General features: G+C 33.4%; 1 protein-coding gene across 1 annotated transcript; it reads right to left on the bottom strand.

Moving 5' to 3' along the window:
• Positions 1-1655: 1655 nt before the first annotated feature.
• On the bottom strand, positions 1656-3425 carry LOC136777816 (uncharacterized). Its single transcript, XM_066734406.1, has one exon. It carries the CDS (start codon positions 3423-3425, stop codon positions 1656-1658), a length of 1770 nt encoding a protein of 589 aa, XP_066590503.1.
• Between the last annotated feature and the right edge of the window lie 20288 nt (positions 3426-23713).

The following is a 23713-nucleotide window of genomic DNA, read 5'->3' as shown; positions in this document are numbered from 1 at the left end:
TCTTTCTAGCCCTTTAAGTCTTTCTAGTGTTTCAGTTATATCTACAGTCTTTGATAAGAGTAGCCCACTTATTTCATTCGATTAATGATGTAGTAATAAAAAAAAAGAGATAATGTACAGAGAAAAAGATATAGGTGAAATAAGAATTTCTTTAAATATTTCAAATTTCGTTCATATGTAAGGATCATTTACCTGGTTTATGAAGATTGGATGCAGCATGCTAAAGTTAAAATGTATGGTTTGCAATTAATGTTGAAAATCGTACATAAATGTAACCAAGTAGGACAACGACATGATTTTTATTCGCGTGGATCTTCGTCCTGAGGAACAAAAAACCATGCACGTTGCATCCCTAAACTATTTTCAACTACGAGGCCTGCATTACCAGATACGTGGATCTCCGTCCTGGAAAATGGTAAATGCCAAGCATCTTATTCGAATTTCAATAGAAAGGAGGTTACTATCAATTACGTAACATTTCAACGTTGCGCATAAGATAATGTCTAATAAAAAGTATTAGGTCGTTTTTAAATGCGGTAGCTTACGTGAAGGGTATGATTAATTGCGCAGTTATTCCATATTAAATATTCCACCACTTTAGCTACTGCTACATTCGTCCTGGTCGAAGTCCTAGAAGAAAGAGGACGCGGGAAACTTATGATGTCGCGGCTACTAAATTGCTATTGTTGCCCTCTGTTGAGTGTGTATGGAACTAACGACGTTGTAGCCAAAGTGCTTAGAATAATCCCTTAGAAATAAAAATTGAGCCACAGAATACAAAAAACTTAAGCGAACTGGAGCATTTAGATAAAATGGATTAGTCACAGTAAAGCCACTGTCGTAATTCTCTATTACGATTGGTTAAGTTTCATCTCACTGCTAACGTCTTGCTTAATTTTCGCTGTGTCTATGTCTCTATCTCCACGATCCGAAAAATAAACGATACCTTGATTTTTTTGTCAAGTTTAAGTCTTCGCTGAAAATTTGACATTTTGTCCATTTTTTCAATCAACTTTTATTCGTTCTCGGAAATATTTATACAGGGTGTTCTGTTAACAATATGCTCTCTGCAAATCTAATTACATTTCTTTCGTTTCGTGCCGGTAAAACTGGTTTAATTAATTTCGTCTGCCACCGGCATTTCCCCGCTAGATTTGCACATGATTTCAGCATTATATCACCAGCATTCGCCCGTTTGTTTTTGCACGACATTAATGTTATTTTGCCGGACGGTATAGTGTAAACGGTTGGATATACAAATCAGATTTCGTTTCATTTTATTTTCCATTAAATATATATTAATAGCATACTGGCGTCGTTTTTCGTTAGAAAAAGTTAACTTATTATCGATTTTATGTTTCTAGGAAAGACATGAAATAAACTATTCAAGGTTATAATACCATTATTAGCGATCAGAGTAACTCCTCCGTCAAACAAAAAACGTTTATATATATATATATACGTTTATAAACAACAGTTACAAACGGTTTGAATATGAGAAAAGTATTATAAATATTAAAATATTGAAGAGTGTCTTGTGACGAATAAGTATTTATAAAGTTGGTCTAGAAGTTATCGTTAAAATTGTGTACGGCCAATTGCATTTACACAACAAATTATGCTGATATATACCACATAATACATAGTAAAACCATTTACACCTTGCATCTCTTATAAAAAGTAACTGTATCATTTAGCTGTTTAATCTTGATATTCAGAGAGACTTGCATACGTTTGTCTATTGAGATCTTGCATTTGGTGAGACTTATTAAGAACTGCTCTCTAGATACAAAAAGATTACGAATAGCGCAAGAGTCTATTGCTCTAGTTTTTTTTTTGCCTAACTTATTAACAATGAAGATGGATTTTACTTGAGTCGACATAAGGCTGTGTAATAATATGTTAATATTCGGAAAATAGCTAATTTTTAAAACATTTAATAGTTTCAAATTACTTAAATCTAATGTAAAGTTAACTATGCGAAATAAATCTAGACCTTGAATATTTCCAATGCGTAGGTTGGGTAGTTTGAACAATATTTCCGAGACATACTCAGTGAAATAATCATTATTTGTTAAGTTAATTTCACGTATTTTGTCCGAGTTGATCCAAGACAATTGCGGTATCAATTCCGTCCGAAAAAGTTTAACTGCCGTGTAGCTGAATTTAAAGATTTCAAGGATATTTTTTCCCGATAATGCAGCCTCACTAAGTTGAACTGTATGTCCGATTTTGCTTTGACTATCAATAAAAACCAACTTTCTCAGGCTTTGATTTGATGCTACGTAATTACACAGCTTTTCTATGGGCACCTCGTTACAGTCTATTATTTGCAGCGAAACTAGGTGTGCAAAGCATTGTTTTTCAAGAAATTTGAGAGATAATTGATCATTGTTTCGCAGACTTATCGAAACCAAGTTTTTCAAATCAAGACTTTGATCACAACCTCCTGGAGTTTGTCCGAGGGTAAGCTTTTCCGTTTCAAAGGACTCTGAAAGTAACTCGATTGTTCTAAATGAAGCTAATATTCCTGTTAGATCTATATAATCCATTTTCATTTTATTACGAGGGCCCGACGCATGTATACTACAAGTTAATAAAAATTTATTTACAAAAGGTGTCTGAAACCTGCCGCAACCTAAGCCAAAAGATATGCTCCGAAATTTGAATGTTCTCGCATCCATTAATAAGAGATTCAAGCCATTCGCGTTCTTGTATCTGTCGCAGTTTGCATCGAAGGGAACTTTTAAATGCAAAAATCTAGAGTCTTCGTAGCATGCGGAATAGAAGTTAAAAATATCATTCGAACTTAAATATTCGAACAAGATGGAAGTTGGTATACTATTGTTCAAGAAAGAGGCTAAGTGATTAGGAACATCCTTCAGGACGTTTATGGAAGTTTGCGCGGGTTGCAGTGCGTTCTGGGTCGTAAACTGGTCTGGTCTAACTCGAATAATGGACACAATGCCGTTAGGATCTGTGAATATCAATTCCTTTTTGCATGCTTTAACTTGTATTTCGCACGCTGAGGCAATGGTTGCACATTTAATAACTGCCACGGAGCCCTTTCTAATTGCTTTTACGTTAATTACTTCAAAATCTCTACAATCTTGGTTCGAAAGGCACTCAAACAAAATCACCTTATTTATTCGATACTTAATATTTCGTAAAAAAAGTTTTCGAACTGGAATATTATTGTGGAACAGCTGTGGTACTTGAACCCCTTGCAGAACTGGATAGCTGGCAGAGTTACGATTTCTGCACATTTCTACGTGTATTTCCCTGTAATGGAGTCTTTTCTTAAGGAACTCTTCAAAAGATTCAAGCGCTATGTCCGCTATGAAGCAGTCGGCTCGCACCTCTTCACTCGTTGATGCTTCCTTGTAATTTGCCAGTTGCGCCCTAATTTCCTTTACTTTCTCCATTCCTATTTTATATATAAAAATATGTTAATAAATAGGCATTACTTAATAATGTTGCATTCTACAGCAATTGATACATGTTTGGCCATTTTATTACCTATGGACTATATGTAAATCTTGTCCAATTACCACTATCGTGAATAATAGTTTGACCTCATCAATCAAAAGATCTGATTCAACTACCAGCAAGGGAATACGAATTTCTAGAGTGGAAGTATATGAATTTCAATATATAATATATAAAAGTAAACTCATAAAAAAGTTGTAATCATGAGTATCAGATAGCTTATGCTATTAAGGTATACAAAACTATTTCAATGCTAACAAATATACCATTACATACAGAATACTATTGCACATATATAATTGTATTTAGAAAAAAGAAATTAATTACCTGATTTGTATAAGCGATGTAATAAGTTCAAACTTAAAGTATGTTGTATGCAGTTAATTGCGATGGTCAAACTATATAGAAACTATTAAGAGCAACGACAGGGCTTTTGCTGACATATAACTTCGTCCTGTGAAATGGAAAAGACCTGTTGTTGTTTCCCAAAAATGTTGCCATTCATGACGCCAGTATTGCTAACCACGTGGGTCTCTGTCTTGGAGAATAGCAAATACCAATTGTCTTAATCGAGTTACAATGAAGCTGGAAATCATAAACCTCACTTGTAATTTAATTCGTTAGGAAAAAAATCTATATGATGTTGTGTAATAAGCAAAACAAAGAATTTTTGTGGTTCTGTTTGTTATGGTTCGACAATTTCGAAAACTGTTTACTCTACTTAAACGATTTTTCACGCAAACATTGATGCTAAAAACTAAGATGGCAAAAAAATATTCAAATACGTTACCCTCTGAAAACATATATCTCACCAAAAAAGCTATTTCACGTTTAAAATACATGCAAACAAAAAGCTATTATTATTTATCTGGTGGTTATCAATAATTACTGCAATCTTAAACGTTGCGCAAGTAACGCAGTCGTAAATTTGATGCTGATCGTCGAAACTGGTCCAAAGATATGGTTATTAGCCTGTCGTCATTCTTTGTACAATTAATGACTTGGCTCCTCACTGCAACGTATGAAGAATATTTAATCGGGTTACCTATTTAAGGAATAGGTGATGTTGTTAAACAGCGTAACTCCTATCAATAATTATTTTCTGGCTAACTGTAAAGCAATTACGTTCGCAGTAAAGGCAGCAACTGGCAGTAAATTTTGAACATGCACTACATATGCTTTAACGTGTGTAAGAGCGTGAATGCAAATTAAAAAAAAATCGCCAGATGGCGCTGGCAATATTCACCACTATAAATGATAGGTTTGTTCGTGTTGCTTGCGCTTTCTATACTTTTCATTAAAAATGTATATCATACGTCATATGAAGTATACACGTGTAACAAAAAGTACCGAAAGTGCAAGCAACACGAACAAAGCTGACATATAAGTATAAATAAGCTAACGTAGGCCAATGAGAATCTTTTTCCTGAACTCAGATAACCAACATTCAAAAACAAATATACATACGGTTTATCTCTAACGGCGGCATATAGGAGATTCGTGTTAGTTGACTATAGCGCTCAGGATGATGGTTTCTGAGAGCGCTGATTGGTCAATATCATGCAGTGCCAACATGAAATGGTCCGTTACCAATAGATGAATACGAAAAATGAGACCCTTCCGCCATTTTGGAGTGGAGAAGTGTTTACATGCTAACTGTAGCAGAAAGAGGTGTGAAATGGAAAAATGTCAAATAGTGAGGTTACTAACGTAAAAATGGAAAATAATGAATGGAAAGTTCGAATATTCTTACTTTCCATTCATTATTTTCCATTTTTACGTTAGTAACCTCACTATTTGACATTTTTCCATTTCACACCTCTTTCTGCTACAGTTAGCATGTAAACACTTCTCCACTCCAAAATGGCGGAAGGGTCTCATTTTTCGTATTCATCTATTGGTAACGGACCATTTCATGTTGGCACTGCATGATATTGACCAATCAGCGCTCTCAGAAACCATCATCCTGAGCGCTATAGTCAACTAACACGAATCTCCTATATGCCGCCGTAGAGATAAACCCTGTATGTGTAAATATAATCGATATACTCTGCATAGCTCTATACACCTTTCTTATTTGCAATTATTTTGTTGTTTTTCTTTAATCTTTTAAGTGGTTGCTATTATAACTAATTAATAATTATAAATTATCTCTCTGCATTAATCATACGTAAAACAACTGTAAGTTATATTGTGTATATTAATTATTAATTTAAAAATAAACTTTAATATTTGTACTACTTAGCATTCATTTTTATATTTTGACTTTATTTAATTTGCTCATTATAATTTTTGTAACAATCCTGTGTCATAAGAGTAAGAATATAAAATTGATTCGCTATTCAATTTAATCGTACATAATTGTAGCCACAAAGAACAAAGATATGCTTTTTGTCCTCGTCGATCACCGTCCTGGGAAACAAAAAGTTATGTATGTTACATATCTTTATTATTCTGAACCAGGAGGCCGGTATTACCAAACGTGTGGATCTCCATCTCTAGGAAATAAAAATGCCAAACGTCTTGATTGAGTCTTGATAAAAAGGAAGTTACTATCAATTACGTAATATTTCAATGTTTAGCAAGAGATATTGTCGAATAAAACGCATTATGTCGTCTCTAAGCGTGGTAGTTCACGTGAAGGGTATGATTAATTGCGCAGTTATTCCGTATTAAATTTTCGACCACTTTAGCTACTTTTCATTTGTTTTGATTGATGTTCGAGAAAGAAGAAAATAAATAAAGGATTGGAACTACAGATTTTTAGCGTCTATTAAATTTATAGTGTTTCCCTCTTGTGAATTTCTATGAAACTAACAATCCAACTTGCCTACAATACCCTCACTGCAATAATAATAGACTATGGGATAAAACAAATATCAAAACTAAAAGATTTAGATAATGAAACACTAATTACGGTATGACTGTTGCCAAAATTTTCTGCTATAATTTGTTCTTTTTTAGCTTGCAGCTTAAATTTTGCACTAGTTTTGCTGCGGACTATGCCCTTTAGGCTCTGTGCCTACAATCCGAGAAATCAATCTGTTTTAATTCCAAGAAATAAGCAAGCAAATGGATTGCTACTTATCAATTAAAACCGTATAATGATTTACTATTTATGCATTCAAGTTTTAAATTTTCAGCGAAGCCTTTTTACCCACTTAATAACCTTTTTATCAGAACAGACTGCGAAATGATGTCTTACAAGTTACTTTTTGTATTAAAGCCGTAACAAGTTAGGAAAAGTAATGAAATGGACAAAAAATGCTATACGATGAATTCATACTTTCCCCTTTAATGCTCTACGATAAACAATTTCTACAATGTTAGACTGTTTATATGTATTGCTAAGGAAATTGTCTTTTTTGCAAAGCGTATCTCTTATTCCTCTTTATGGAAAAAAAGATACAATTGATGATTATTATTTGCTAATAAATATGAATAAAAGCATTTTAAAATGTTGTTGGAAATTTAGACCATTATTTTTGGTGCGAAAAGTATATTTGAGATGTAAAACAATTTTCATATGACCACTTGTTATTATTTTTAGAAATTATTTACCTTTCGAAGGATAGCAAATTATATACATACTTTCATTTTATGAACTCTTTTACCACCCGTATTAGCTAATAAAGTAATATTATTCATGTCAGCGTATTTGAGCCTGAAGCACTTTTATAATTAATTCACTTGGTTGCACTTTTTGATTATCTAGTAATATTGCAGTTTGCTGAATTCAGTTTGTAATAGAATAAAATTTGTATAACATAAGCCAGCGGAATAGTAAAATATATTCTCTAATAAATATCAATATATTTATAGTTTACTGAGCACCCATTATAGTTATTTAAATAAAAGAGGTATATAAGATTCATAAGGTATAAAGAACTTTGGTTTCGAAGGAAAGTAAATGCATAAGCAGTATGCAAATGTTGGCTAGGGTTAACGTAAACATTCAAATTGAAACATTTGGTTGCTCCGATAACTTTCAGAGAGCATAATCTAGCTAAACAAAACTAAATCCTTATTATATTACAAGCAAGCCGATACAAATTTATTAATAATTTAAATATATTGTACTTACTATGAAATTAATATATTGTTCAATTAACTTTTAATTTGTGCTTAGAATATTGAATGACAGCTTATATCCTGTAATTCCATCTTTAATCTTTCTAGCCCTTTAAGTCTTTCTAGTGTTTCAGTTATATCTACAGTCTTTGATAAGAGTAGCCCACTTATTTCATTCGATTAATGATGTAGTAATAAAAAAAAAGAGATAATGTACAGAGAAAAAGATATAGGTGAAATAAGAATTTCTTTAAATATTTCAAATTTCGTTCATATGTAAGGATCATTTACCTGGTTTATGAAGATTGGATGCAGCATGCTAAAGTTAAAATGTATGGTTTGCAATTAATGTTGAAAATCGTACATAAATGTAACCAAGTAGGACAACGACATGATTTTTATTCGCGTGGATCTTCGTCCTGAGGAACAAAAAACCATGCACGTTGCATCCCTAAACTATTTTCAACTACGAGGCCTGCATTACCAGATACGTGGATCTCCGTCCTGGAAAATGGTAAATGCCAAGCATCTTATTCGAATTTCAATAGAAAGGAGGTTACTATCAATTACGTAACATTTCAACGTTGCGCATAAGATAATGTCTAATAAAAAGTATTAGGTCGTTTTTAAATGCGGTAGCTTACGTGAAGGGTATGATTAATTGCGCAGTTATTCCATATTAAATATTCCACCACTTTAGCTACTGCTACATTCGTCCTGGTCGAAGTCCTAGAAGAAAGAGGACGCGGGAAACTTATGATGTCGCGGCTACTAAATTGCTATTGTTGCCCTCTGTTGAGTGTGTATGGAACTAACGACGTTGTAGCCAAAGTGCTTAGAATAATCCCTTAGAAATAAAAATTGAGCCACAGAATACAAAAAACTTAAGCGAACTGGAGCATTTAGATAAAATGGATTAGTCACAGTAAAGCCACTGTCGCAATTCTTTATTACGATTGGTCAATTTTCATTTTATTGTTAAAATCTTCCTTAAGTTTCGCTGTATCTATGGCAATTAAGCTTTGTTTCCACGAACCGCGTAATCGACCGCAGATCCAGTTACTATAAATATTCCACCAATTGGACTGTTACTTTTCCGTTAATACCGTTTATTGATTCGGTATTATGGATTCTTGTTTTAACTTTTCTGACAAGACTTTTTACCCATCTCACTACCTTTATCAGAACAGACCGAGAAATAATGACCCAAATTATACTTTTTGGGTGAAAGATAGATCAGCTAGGAAAAGTAATGAAATGGACAAAAAATGCTATACGATGAATTCATACTTTTCACCTTTAATGCTCTACGATAAACAATTTCTACAGTGTTAGACTGTTTATATCTATTGCTAAGGAAATTGTCTTTTTTGCAAAGCGTATCTCTTATTCCTCTTATTAGGAAGTAAGGTACAATAGATATTTATTATTTTCTAATAAATATCAATTAGAGCATTTTAAAATATTGCTGAAAATTTCAATGATTATTTCTAGTGCAAAAGAAATTTTTGAGATGTACAACAATTTTCATGTGATCACTAGTGATCATTTTTAGAAATTATTTACCTTTCGAAGGAAAGCAAATTATGTATATTCTTTCATTCTATGAACTCTTTTACCACCCGTATTAGCTAATGAAATAATATCATTCCATGTCAGCGTATTTGAGGCTGATGCTATTTTATATATTTAAGTTATGCTCGTTTTACTTTTTGGTTATCTAGTAATATTGCAATTGGCTGTATTCATTTTATATTGGAATGAAATTTGTATAACATAAGCCAGCAGAGCAGTAATATTTTCTCTAAGATGGTTTAATTTACTCATAATTATTTAAGCATCCATTAATGTTACTTAAATAAAGCTGTTATAATAAATTCATTAGCTAAAGGGTTTTTGTTTTCGTAAGGACATTAAATTCAAAAAGAATAATCAAAATTTGTCTAAGATTATTACGTAAACCATCAATTTGAAATATTTGGATGCTCCGATAACTTTCTGAGTGCATCATCCTCTTAAGCAAACCTAAACCCTTATCTCATTACATGCACGCCAATGCAAATTTATTAACAATTTAAAACTAATGAGGTTACTAGGAAATTATTACATTGTTCAACATATATCCAGTTTGTCTTTAGAAAAATTAAGGACAGCTTGATGCAGTAGTTCCATTATTAAACATACTGACCTTTAAATTGTTCTAATGTTTTATTTATATCTATGGTCTTTGATTTGATTGTTTCACTTATTTCATTTGATTAATATAAATAGTATTAAATAAAGTAACAAGCAATGCAGATTAAAGCAAGAATGAGGGAAAGAAGATACTTTTTAAGTCTTTAAAATTTGGTTGATATATGAGGAGTATTTACCTGGTCTATGGAGATTTGATGCAACATGCTCTATTAAAAGTAATATTATAAGCCACAAAAGGCAACGACATGCTTTTTGTTCGCGTGGAACTCAGTTCTGGGAAACAAAAAACCATACTCATTGCATCCTCTAATTATTCTTGGCTACAAGGCCGCTATTACTAAACGCGTGAATGTTCATCCATAGGAATGATAAAAGGTAAACTTCTTAGTCCAGTCCCGAGAAAATGGAGGTTATAATCAATCACGTAACGTTTCAATATTGCGCAAGAAATACTGCTCAGTTAACAGCTTTATGTTTACTCTAAGCGTGGAGCTCATGTGAAGTAAACAATTAATAGCGCAGTTATTTTTGATTGAATAGTAGACCACTTTAACTACTGCTGAATGTATCCTAACATGATACCCGAGAAGGAAGAGAGCGAGTTAAAGAAAGGAAGTGGTGATGTAGTGTCTAGTAACTTGATTGTGCTTCCCTCTGTTTAGTGTTTAATGAATAAGCGATTGTTTAGCTGTATTAAACCCCTGAAACTATGTTCTAAATTTTAATAAGTAGTATCGAATATGCAAATTGATAAAGGTCCGCCAAGTGTCACTGGCAACAATTACCACTGCTGACGAAATCTGCAATTATTTAATATGATAATTATTTAAATCTTTAAACGTCTGAGTTTTACTAATTAATAATTTTAAATCATCTCTGCCTTAATAATATCTAAAAGAAATAACAGTAAATAATTCAATATTTTTATTTATTCGAATAGAAACGTAAATTACTTTAATATAAGTAATTTGTTTAAATATCAACTTTGTTTAATTTAGTAATTATTAATTTTTTAGCAGTGCTCTCTTATACGAGTGAGAATGTAAATGCTATAATTTTTGTTAAAATTATTTGGTTGTGTTCTTTACATGGTGAATTACAAGTTCGCTAAATTATCTATCTCTATAGTATTTAATCAAATATAGTTAGCTGGTTAGAATGATTTACTAATAAATACATTTTATGAATATTTTATAAATTCACACACTTTTAAGTTTCCGTGAATCAGCTGTTGTCTCTATATCTATTGATCGTAGTATTTAAATCAGCTGTATGATTATTTTGATTACCTGATATGATAATATATATCCTGATATATACCCATTGATAAATTTTTATTTTCGCTCAATGGCAGGTTTCAGGACACACATTAAATAAGTATATTTGCTATATTTCATAGTAATTACATTAATATTAAATTATTAAACTCTTTGAAAGACATACGGTTTTTTCTTAATAATAAATTAATATTGTTCAAAATAAAGTGATTTATCGTCAAGTAAATATATGTCCTGAAATATGCCTATAGAATGAATAATATATATGTCTTGCGGTAGTTTACAGGACATATACATTAAAATCATATACATTTGAAGTTATTGTGTTTGTATTATTGTTAAGTAATTAAAATCAATTAAATTTACTGCTTCCCATTAATAATAAGTTAAATCAATTCAAAATACAGAGAATTATCTCTATATAAATGTATGTTCTGAATTATGCCCATAGAATGAATAATATATATGTCTTACGGTAGTTTTCAGGACGCGCATACTTTAAACAGAAAATATGACTTTCATTTTATCATGAGTATTACTACTCTCAAATAACATTCGTTGATATGTCTGGCAAACGTTAATGACGTTTACATATGCAAAATTAAAAAGATTTTAGTTATTATCCTACTGAAATAAGCCGTCCTGAAACATACCTCTTTACATATATATGATAACATATCAATTGGCAGGTTTGAGGTCCTGTAGAAAAATGCGTTATTTTCAAAGAAATGACCTCTATCAATAGTCACAATGATTAATAATAATTAGTTTTATAACTTTTAAGGTATTCGAATGAAAATTAACTAAGAATTAACTCTTAAGGCTTTGATAATAAGTAAAGTCCCGAAAACTGCCTATGCATACAAAAATCAATATATCTTCTAAACTATTTGGTTCTGTTAGCTAGGAAAGAACACACAGTCTGTTTAAAGCTTGTTTTACAATATTCCATTTAAAAAAATGCACATCTTTTGGTGTCCCGAAAACTGCCCTTTGACATATATATATATATATATATATATATATATTTATTTTTGAATTATCCGCTTACAGTTTTAAGGGATAAAATTATTGAGAAGGAGCACAAAAAATATATACGTGAGGGAATTAAATTCAGGAATGCTCAATGGGAAGAAGAGGTGACACGAAATTTAAATTTCCAGGAGGATTTCGATTTCTACGGAATCCGTTGGATGCAGGAAGGAGTTTGGGGGTCACCCAACCTCCAACACGAAGACCCTGATGATGAGGAAGGGTGGCCCCCAATTAGGAGCGATAAATATATTATTAATTTTTTTAATATTTAATTATTATAATTTTTATGTGTATATTATTAAAAATATATTTATAAATTTTTATTAAAAATTCCAAATATCGTTCATTTCATAACCTCAAAATTCTATTTCTCCTTCTCTTTCTCTCTTTCTCTTTCTCTCCTTCTCTCCTTCTCTCCTTCTCTCTTTCTCTGCGTTCACTGCTTAACGTAAGAGGGGGGGGGGGGGGAGGCCACTTGTGTACCCTACGAGTTTAACGTCGGGGGAACGCGATAATGCGCACAACCGCATGCGCACAACCACACGAGGAGAGAGGGCAATTCCCCTACTTCCCCTACCCCCGCGGGACCCCGACCCCCTCGCCACCCGGTCCCAGAATCCTTACAGCTACTCTACTTAACACCCCTCCCCCCCCCCCCTGGAAAAAGAGGGTGGGTGGCTAATAGTCGGGGTCGTATTGAAGATTTGCTGCTTGCTCAGGTGTGACGATAATCAAGTGCGTCGGGGCAGCGTCGTCCGTTGCTGGGGCGGCGGCGTCGTCTGTTACGATGGCATTGGATGGCAATGCCTGTATTGACCTGAGCCTTGGCTTAGGTTTTGGTCTTCTGTGAAGATATCGCCAGATTATGTAGATGGTTAATCCTATGATGATTAACGTTGTAGTAGAATATGAGATGGCCATATGTTGATAGGTGTGGTGTTGTCCTAGGTCTTCGTTTTGTACATCCCTTTTCAGCTGTTTTAGCTGGCTGCTGAGCGTGTTGAGGTCGTTGACCTTGTTCAGGATGTTATGCAGCCTGGGAATTTTGGTTGTGTTGATTGCTGCTACGTAGTTTTCAGGATCAATGGCTCTCAAAGAGAAATTATAGTGCGGGATATAGTGTTTATGTTTGTTGGGCTTGGAGGTTTGTACGGGTTCCAAAACAAAATCAGTAGCTGTTAGGATACAATTTTTATATATATTAATTACTCCGGAGCCCATTAATTCTATATTATAGGTAGGTTTTTGTTTGCAGATTACTTCTACAATTTCTAATCGCGGTGTGGAGTATATCCACGAGGCTTGGTTTTTCATGGGAATTAGCATCGGTTGCACTAAATGTATAAGTTTATGCTCGCACGTATTTATATCTATGTATTTTAAGTATAATGCAATTTCGCATGGATTAACTGCTTTTATTTTGTTGGATGGTATATCCGTCGGGCAGAAATAATTATCTTTTATCGTATAACATTTTTGTAGTTCGTCTTCGGTATACTCTGTATAATGTTCAGCAATGCTGTCTATTGCTATGTATTCCTGTTTTAAATCTATTATGGAGTGTAGTGTTGTAGAATTCTGAATAGGGATTGGAATTGGATATATTTGCAAAAGATCGAATTCTTTGGGCGTTATTAGAGGTATATGAAATACTACAATTAGTTTGTTGGTTTTGGAATAAATTGTGGGTTTCATTAGTTTTGAAATTAAATGTATATTTAGTGTTTCTAATGGAAAAGGGAATTGCGTGCCAGGAGGGATGTGAGGGATCGCATCCTTAAGGTATTCGAGAATTTTTGTATATCGTATAATTTTCGGATTTATTACTCCTTGGCTCGCCTGTATTACGAAATTTAGTAAGTGTTCCGTGTCTATCATTAATTCTTCGGATGTAAGATTAATGTTATGGTAACCGGACATTTGGCCGAAAAAATTTGAAGGTTGGAGTATACTTTCTACATGTTGCATGAATATGACTATAGTTCGCGCATCTCTCTAGCTCCATTAGCGGAGATAAATGTAAATAATTCCCTAAACATGTGACATTTGACAGATTGTTCATTTGTGTTGGTGATATATGTCAGATAAGTAAAAATTAAATTGTTTAAGTATTATAAAATATCAATGATACTTTGTGTAATATTTGTTGCAGGTTTCTGTTAAATTGGCAACGAATTTTGTTACATTTAAAACAAATAGATAACCTGCAATGTGAGGAAATAAGTATTTTGCTTAATAATTGATGTGAGGCATTTATGCTTTGAATACCTTGCAGTGAAGAATACATAGTATTAATAATACTCAAATCATACAATGTGTTAGAGTTGTTCATTGCTTCGCATTATTGCCTTTGCACTTTGCAGCATCGTTTACAACAATTAAAGCTAATAGAATAATCAACTTCTATACAAGAGTTCTGGATAGTGGTAATGGTATGTTTTAATCTGCAATTTTATTTATACAATATAATATAAATTAACTTTAGTTTTTCAGACAAATGGTACAGTAATAAAAATCTATATCATATCTATACGTACCCTTTAATGAATGTAATATTACCTATTTTATTAAATGTTTGCATATGACCTGAACAATTAATGGAGACTGCAAGTGTAATCAAGGAAAATGTATATATATATATATCCAAATATATTAAAGGACTTTGTCAAACATTATAGCGATTCTTTTAAACTAAGAAAACATGAAAAGACATCAGCCCTGTTAAACATGGGAACTATTTGGACTTGCACGAAAATCTCTTAGGTAAGGAAAATGTGCATTTATGTATGTGTTTTGATATAATTTACTTTGCTGATAGAATCTGATATATAGTTAATTATTTTATGTCTTAGGTATACCGATGAAGCACTTCCAATTCGTTATCCTGTATTTTGGAGGACAATATGAAAGTCACATATTAAAGAAGGCCTTACATACTACATATGTTTCTTAAATGGCAAGTATATATTACTATATTTCATCATGACATTTATATAATAGAGTCTAACCAATGATTACTTTAATTTACCCATTGTTTGTTAGGTTTCACAATTTTTAAAGTGGGAAAGAAATAGAAACAGGATTTCTGTATCCAAAGGAATATATGAAACTCGGATTGTAAATTCTTCTGTAAATGTTGTAACACACATCACAGGACCTTCAACATCACTTATACCAATACTGAAAGTTGGACGTAGTGATCATTTTGCGAAGCAAAGCAAATTAATATCTTTGTTGATACGTGGATTTTTATAAATAACTTCTACGCAAAAGGTATATATATGTATACATGTATAAGTTAAAACTGGAATTAACAAAAAGTTTTTAGATTGGCAGAAAAAATTATTATCAAAATATTTTTAACTCAGGTTATTGAAAATGCTACTGACAACACAGAAATATACAATTACCCAGGACATATACAATTAATGGTTTCTTTGGAGCTACTTTTGTAGATTTAAATCCACGTTTACACCTAAGATTGCATTGAAATGCATTAAAAATTATTATGTATTATATTACCGAATGCTACATGAAAAGGAGAAGAGAGCACCCATGAGATAGATTAGCAGAAATAAATCTATAATTAATAGGGAAAGTATTTAAAATGGGACTTTAATGCTGAGCTTTATCGTTACCATGGAATACAAATTATTTTGGAAAAATTTAATGTTACCTACATTTCTGTTTTGTGGAAAATTGTAGGAGAAAAGAGCAAAACCATAATTGCTATTATGTATTATTATTTAGTCTTTTCAGGGATATTAAATGAACATTAGTAGCTTATTTTATTTATAGCACAATGAGAATCTATTTTATAAAAGCGTTTAAAATTATTCGTTTGATCATTGCAAATCTTGCTTCACTTTTATGTCGATTTCCTCAAATGTCTACTACTGATTACATACAATATATACACAGTGAAGCCAGATCGTGGACAGAATATTCTCCTCACCATGCCGTCCTCTGCGCACGCAGCTCTCACACATAGAAAGCTGCTGCTATGTCCGTGAGATGCTTCACCAATCGTAGCACGCACACTTTTCCTCCGGTACATACGTGTATCGGTCTTCTTCGACAAGCTTCGGTAGATCTCGGGAGTGAGAAGGAACGATGTCGATTCTCGGACCTCTCTCGGCTCTCTCTTACTCTATAATACGATTACCAAACGCAACTCGCAAAGCAAAACAAAATCCTTTTCCTAATGCTTCGGTAGAAGTTAAATTACCGAAGGTCCCAGCCCGAAATTAAAACTTTCCTAAAATAGTTTTCAATTATTATAAAATGCTTATATGTAGCCATTAACTTCTTAGATTTGATAATAAATACAAAAAATGCGTTCTTATAATTTCAAATGAGTTGAGGTATAATAAACTCAATGTTTATGTATTAATCTGATAACAAATGCATTTTTATATTTATTATTGACTTCAATAAGTTAATGGTTATTAAAAAAAATCCTTGTAATTAAAAAAAAATGAAAAATTTTTAAACTTCGCAAAGACTCGAACCCGAGCTCGCCGCGTGAGAAACGGAAACCTTACCGTCTGCGCTACAGCGTTCATTTGGTGGACCAAAGGCAAATCGGCCTTTTAAAGACTGACTACAATTCTCTCATTAACTAGTCATAAACGATCAAGAATTAGCTGTAATAATAAATACATTTATCTACGCAGAATTATTGCACTAAATTTATTATGTTTTCAATTTAAAGCATACATTTTGCACGAAGATACGATAGTTTAAGGGTATATCCATGCAGTACTCTAAATACAAAACTATTCATATTCTCCATTGTCATAAATTATTCGACTACGACACACGTAACATATATTATAATATTACTTAATTAATTTATAACAATGGAGAATATGAATAGTTTTGTATTTAGAGTACTGCATGGATATACCCTTAAACTATCGTATCTTCGTGCAAAATGTATGCTTTAAATTGAAAACATAATAAATTTAGTGCAATAATTCTGCGTAGATAAATGTATTTATTATTACAGCTAATTCTTGATCGTTTATGACTAGTTAATGAGAGAATTGTAGTCAGTCTTTAAAAGGCCGATTTGCCTTTGGTCCACCAAATGAACGCTGTAGCGCAGACGGTAAGGTTTCCGTTTCTCACGCGGCGAGCTCGGGTTCGAGTCTTTGCGAAGTTTAAAAATTTTTCATTTTTTTTTAATTACAAGGATTTTTTTTAATAACCATTAACTTATTGAAGTCAATAATAAATATAAAAATGCATTTGTTATCAGATTAATACATAAACATTGAGTTTATTATACCTCAACTCATTTGAAATTATAAGAACGCATTTTTTGTATTTATTATCAAATCTAAGAAGTTAATGGCTACATATAAGCATTTTATAATAATTGAAAACTATTTTAGGAAAGTTTTAATTTCGGGCTGGGACCTTCGGTAATTTAACTTCTACCGAAGCATTAGGAAAAGGATTTTGTTTTGCTTTGCGAGTTGCGTTTGGTAATCGTATTATAGAGTAAGAGAGAGCCGAGAGAGGTCCGAGAATCGACATCGTTCCTTCTCACTCCCGAGATCTACCGAAGCTTGTCGAAGAAGACCGATACACGTATGTACCGGAGGAAAAGTGTGCGTGCTACGATTGGTGAAGCATCTCACGGACATAGCAGCAGCTTTCTATGTGTGAGAGCTGCGTGCGCAGAGGACGGCATGGTGAGGAGAATATTCTGTCCACGATCTGGCTTCACTGTGTATATATAGTATGTAATCAGTAGTAGACATTTGAGGAAATCGACATAAAAGTGAAGCAAGATTTGCAATGATCAAACGAATAATTTTAAACGCTTTTATAAAATAGATTCTCATTGTGCTATAAATAAAATAAGCTACTAATGTTCATTTAATATCCCTGAAAAGACTAAATAATAATACATAATAGCAATTATGGTTTTGCTCTTTTCTCCTACAATTTTCCACAAAACAGAAATGTACGTAACATTAAATTTTTCCAAAATAATTTGTATTCCATGGTAACGATAAAGCTCAGCATTAAAGTCCCATTTTAAATACTTTCCCTATTAATTATAGATTTATTTCTGCTAATCTATCTCATGGGTGCTCTCTTCTCCTTTTCATGTAGCATTCGGTAATATAATACATAATAATTTTTAATGCATTTCAATGCAATCTTAGGTGTAAACGTGGATTTAAATCTACAAAAGTAGCTCCAAAGAAACCATTAATTGTATATGTCCTGGGTAATTGTATATTTCTGTGTTGTCAGTAGCATTTTCAATAACCTGAGTTAAAAATATTTTGATAATAATTTTTTCTGCCAATCTAAAAACTTTTTGTTAATTCCAGTTTTAACTTATACATGTATACATATATATACCTTTTGCGTAGAAGTTATTTATAAAAATCCACGTATCAACAAAGATATTAATTTGCTTTGCTTCGCAAAATGATCACTACGTCCAACTTTCAGTATTGGTATAAGTGATGTTGAAGGTCCTGTGATGTGTGTTACAACATTTACAGAAGAATTTACAATCCGAGTTTCATATATTCCTTTGGATACAGAAATCCTGTTTCTATTTCTTTCCCACTTTAAAAATTGTGAAACCTAACAAACAATGGGTAAATTAAAGTAATCATTGGTTAGACTCTATTATATAAATGTCATGATGAAATATAGTAATATATACTTGCCATTTAAGAAACATATGTAGTATGTAAGGCCTTCTTTAATATGTGACTTTCATATTGTCCTCCAAAATACAGGATAACGAATTGGAAGTGCTTCATCGGTATACCTAAGACATAAAATAATTAACTATATATCAGATTCTATCAGCAAAGTAAATTATATCAAAACACATACATAAATGCACATTTTCCTTACCTAAGAGATTTTCGTGCAAGTCCAAATAGTTCCCATGTTTAACAGGGCTGATGTCTTTTCATGTTTTCTTAGTTTAAAAGAATCGCTATAATGTTTGACAAAGTCCTTTAATATATTTGGATATATATATATATACATTTTCCTTGATTACACTTGCAGTCTCCATTAATTGTTCAGGTCATATGCAAACATTTAATAAAATAGGTAATATTACATTCATTAAAGGGTACGTATAGATATGATATAGATTTTTATTACTGTACCATTTGTCTGAAAAACTAAAGTTAATTTATATTATATTGTATAAATAAAATTGCAGATTAAAACATACCATTACCACTATCCAGAACTCTTGTATAGAAGTTGATTATTCTATTAGCTTTAATTGTTGTAAACGATGCTGCAAAGTGCAAAGGCAATAATGCGAAGCAATGAACAACTCTAACACATTGTATGATTTGAGTATTATTAATACTATGTATTCTTCACTGCAAGGTATTCAAAGCATAAATGCCTCACATCAATTATTAAGCAAAATACTTATTTCCTCACATTGCAGGTTATCTATTTGTTTTAAATGTAACAAAATTCGTTGCCAATTTAGCAGAAACCTGCAACAAATATTACACAAAGTATCATTGATATTTTATAATACTTAAACAATTTAATTTTTACTTATCTGACATATATCACCAACACAAATGAACAATCTGTCAAATGTCACATGTTTAGGGAATTATTTACATTTTTCTCCGCTAATGGAGCTAGAGAGATGCGCGAACTATAGTCATATTCATGCAACATGTAGAAAGTATACTCCAACCTTCAAATTTTTTCGGCCAAATGTCCGGTTACCAATGTTATATAGAGCTTCTCGCTCGTCCGCTTGGGCTTCTAGATCACGTACTGCTTTCATCAGCATTTTTTCGTTCGCATCTATTTTTTGTATCGTGTTATTATAAGTTTCTATAGTTTGGTCGATAATTTGTATTTGTTTCAGGAGTGCTATTTTGTTGGTCTCTACTGTTTGATCTATACTTTGTAGATGTTTATTTATTTCTTCTTCGTCGTTACTGTCCATTATTCCGAATAAAATTTTTCCGATTGATCCTACTCCGTTTGCTAGTCCTCGTTTGTTTCTCTCTTGGTGTAATGTTATTTCATCTATTTCATCTAGGTACTTTTCGGCTGTCTCTAGCTTGTAGACGGTATCAAGGACGGGGTGTTTACAGATGTTTCTTCCTTCTTGTTTGTAGCAAAGGGTTTGATCATATAGGAATTTGTCTAGTTGCGCGAGTCTTTGGCGATATTCTACTATGTCGGTGATTATTACTAATTTCCATTTTTCTTTATAAAAATTGACCGTGCCGAATTTTTCATAAAATAGACCCGGTTGACCTTTGATGGGAATGTTTTGGACTTGCTGGGAGCTTCCGTGGATCGTTATGACCATAAGGGTCAGCATGCACCTATAATAAAGGGTAAGTGTGGTTAATTGTGGAGTTTTAATGTGAAAAATTTTAACAAGTTTTATTTTTTACTGGGAGTTATTTTAGTCGGTCGCGAAGGTGCGTCTGGTTCGTAGACTTTGGGTCAGCGTTTTTGCGTGAATTTGCGCGAAGTGGGGAATGGACTATATATTAGTGGTTTCCGTACGGGGAATTTCATTTCGATTCTCAAAGTTCTGGAAACCGATAGTGACATGGCTGTACAAGTTTATAAGCGGAAGAATATGTATGACCGAGGGGAGATTGACGGCCAGGGGCGTCGCCTTTTCTTAAGGCTAGATAATGGTGAGTGTCTCTCTCTTTTTTTTTTGTTTTAGTTTTTGTTTCTATTTAATTTTAATTTCGTTTTTTCTATCCCTTTTCTTTTGTTTATTTAGTCATAATTTTCAACGTGGGTGCGGTGCAGTTCCGAAGGATGTGCCGAAAGTCGGACCGCATCCAGAGGTACCATGAGTGGGATTATGACTGCCTGGAGGATAGCTTCTGGGTCGTCTTCGACCTGTTTGGGATAAGGTGGCTCCAGTACACCGGGGTGGAGCCCTACCGCGGTTGGGGGTACCCCAACCAGCAGGTTGAGGGGTGGACGGGTCCACCCTTGGAGGAAAATGATGTCCTCCGATACCATGGCTTAATTTAGCAAAAAAAAAATTTTTTTTTTGTATCTTTAAAAATTTAAACAAATGTATTTATATTTAAAAAATTTTTTTTTTGTTTAACAATTGTCAGAGGCGGTGAGGTGATTCCTTTGTTCTTGAATAAATTTCAATTTATTTAAAATGTATGTCTAATTTCTAATTTTAGTACCTTTCCCTGTTAGTTAAGTTTTAGAGATAGTTAGGGCAAGAGGAAGGAGGGAGAAATTAGAGAAATTCTAATAATAATAAGGGAGGGGAAAAGTTATAAAAATATCTTAGGAATTAAAATTATGTATATATATCTCTTTTCTCTTTTTTTTTTTTAATCGAGCTTTACTTATTAATTGTAATGAAAATATTTAAGAGTTGATTTTGATATATAAAAATATGGTAAGGTTGATTACTCGGAGAAGAATTCATTATTATAGTTAACTAGTTTTAGTATATAGTGATTATTAAATTTTTGTGGTAATTATAAAAAAAAATTGTAGTAAGAAGTAAATTAGGGTGAAGGGGAAAGTGTAGGAGAGAGGATGGTATGTGTGTGTGGTCGAGTCGGTAACTACACGTGATAAGGCTTTAGCCTATTGACGTGGGTTACAATCTTCTTTTTACCCACTGCTAATTCGTAATTTAATTCGCTTAGTTTTGCGGTTATGGTATAGGGACCGTCGTATAGGGGTTCCAATTTCTTCGGTCTTCCAGCGCGAATCATTTCTCGCTTTAACAATACTTGGTCTCCTACTTCGTAATTTGATTCTTGTGTATTGTGATCGTAATAGATCTTCGATTTTTCCTTTTCCCGTATTAATTGGTCTTTCATTATGTTACCTATTGAACGAATTCTTTCGCGAAGCTCGTTATAGTAATCTTCGAATGTATATGTAGGTTGCGGCGGATATTTGAGCGTGGTCGGTAATTCAACCTCGCGTCCGAATAGCAATGAAAAAGGCGTTCGGCCTGTAGCTGTGTGTGGCGTAGTGTTATAGGTGAACATGGTGTAGGGTAACCATTCGTCCCAGTTATCTAAATCTTCGTTGACAAAGTTTTTTAAGTACGACGCCAATGTTCGGTGCGACCTTTCTAGCGCACCATTCGACTGTGGGTGGTATGCCGTGGTCTGTATTTTGTCAATTTTTAATAGCTTACAGACGTCCTTAAAGAGGTTACTTAGAAAGTTAGTACCCTGGTCAGTTAAAACCTTTTGGGGTAACCCGTAAGAAAAAATGATCCTTTCAACGAATAGTCGTGCCACAGTAGAGGCTGACTGGTCTTGAATTGGTAAGGCTATGCTGTATCTTGTAAAAAGGTCTTGGAAGGTTAAGGCATACTTGTTTCCTTGTTTGGTCGCAGGGTATGGTCCTATTATATCTAGGGCGACCTTTTCGAAGGGTTCTACTGGCGTGTCTGTTATCTGCATTGGTGCACGTTTCACGTTGCCTGTTTTATTGCGCTGGCACTTGTAACATTTTTTTATGTATTCTTCAATGTCCTTTTTCATATTTGGCCAGACGTGTTTAATTTTAATTCTTTGCAGAGTTCTATTTACGCCTTCATGTCCTCCGAAGGGAGTATCGTGATACTCGTAAAGGATTTGATTTATCATTGCGGGAGTATAGGTCGATGATTTCTCATCAGCTGTTTCTTCCTCGGCGTCGGAGTTAGCTGAGGTTGCATCTTCGTTTGAGTCGGTTGGCCTTGGGGCGGCTTGCCGTGCTCTTGAGCGCGTGGTCACGTATATACGACTTAGCGCATCTGCGTTTGTATTCTGAGTACCTGGTTTGTATCTAATTTCGTAATCGTACTCGGATAACTTTAATCTCCAACGCATCAATCTGGAGCCTGGGTTTTCTACATTGAAAAGCCAAGTGAGTGGTTGATAATCGGTGATGATGGTAAATCTAGTACCATATAAGTAAGGTCGAAAATTTTGTACAGCCCAAACTATAGCTGCTAATTCTTTTTCCGTGGTGCTGTAGTTTACTTCGGCCTTGTTAAGCGTTCTGCTGGCGTAAGCAACGGGGAGGTCTTTGCCTACCTCGCCTTGCGATAACACGGCTCCTATTGCTTTGTTGGAGGCGTCCGTGGTCAGAATGAAAGGAAGATGAAAGTCTGGATACTGTAAAAGTGGTGCAGTAGTCAATCTTTCCTTTAGATTTTCAAATGATGATTGTTCTAGGGAGGTCCAGTTGAACTTCACTCCTTTCTTTAATAGGTTCGTCATGGGTTTCGACAGGTCAGCAAAATGGTCAATGAACCTTCGGTAATAGCCTGCTAGGCCTAAAAAGGATTGTACGTCCTTTACGCTCTTGGGTGCTGGAAAATTTTTTACAGCTTCTATTTTAGTTAGGTCTGGAGAGATGCCTTTGTCTGTAATTATATGACCCAGGTAGCAAGTTTCCTTGCGAAGGAAACGGCATTTTTCCGGTTGCAGCTTTAGAGTATTTTCACGCAGTCGAATGAACACTTGTTTCAGTCTTTTATTGTGTTCTATTAGAGTAGGGGCGTGAATTACTTTGTCGTCAAGGTAAACGAAACATTGGATCCCTTGGAGTCCGGATAATTCGGTGTTCATTAAACGTTGAAACGTAGCTGGCGCGTTTTTCAA

Source organism: Prorops nasuta, unplaced genomic scaffold, assembly GCF_024137725.1.
Source record: "Prorops nasuta isolate Cenicafe-Biocafe unplaced genomic scaffold, Cenicafe_Pnas_1.2 PNAS00012, whole genome shotgun sequence".
NCBI classification, from domain to species: Eukaryota; Metazoa; Arthropoda; class Insecta; order Hymenoptera; family Bethylidae; genus Prorops; species Prorops nasuta.
Note: the sequence above shows the minus strand (reverse complement) of the source record. Positions and strands in the feature narration are given on the sequence as shown.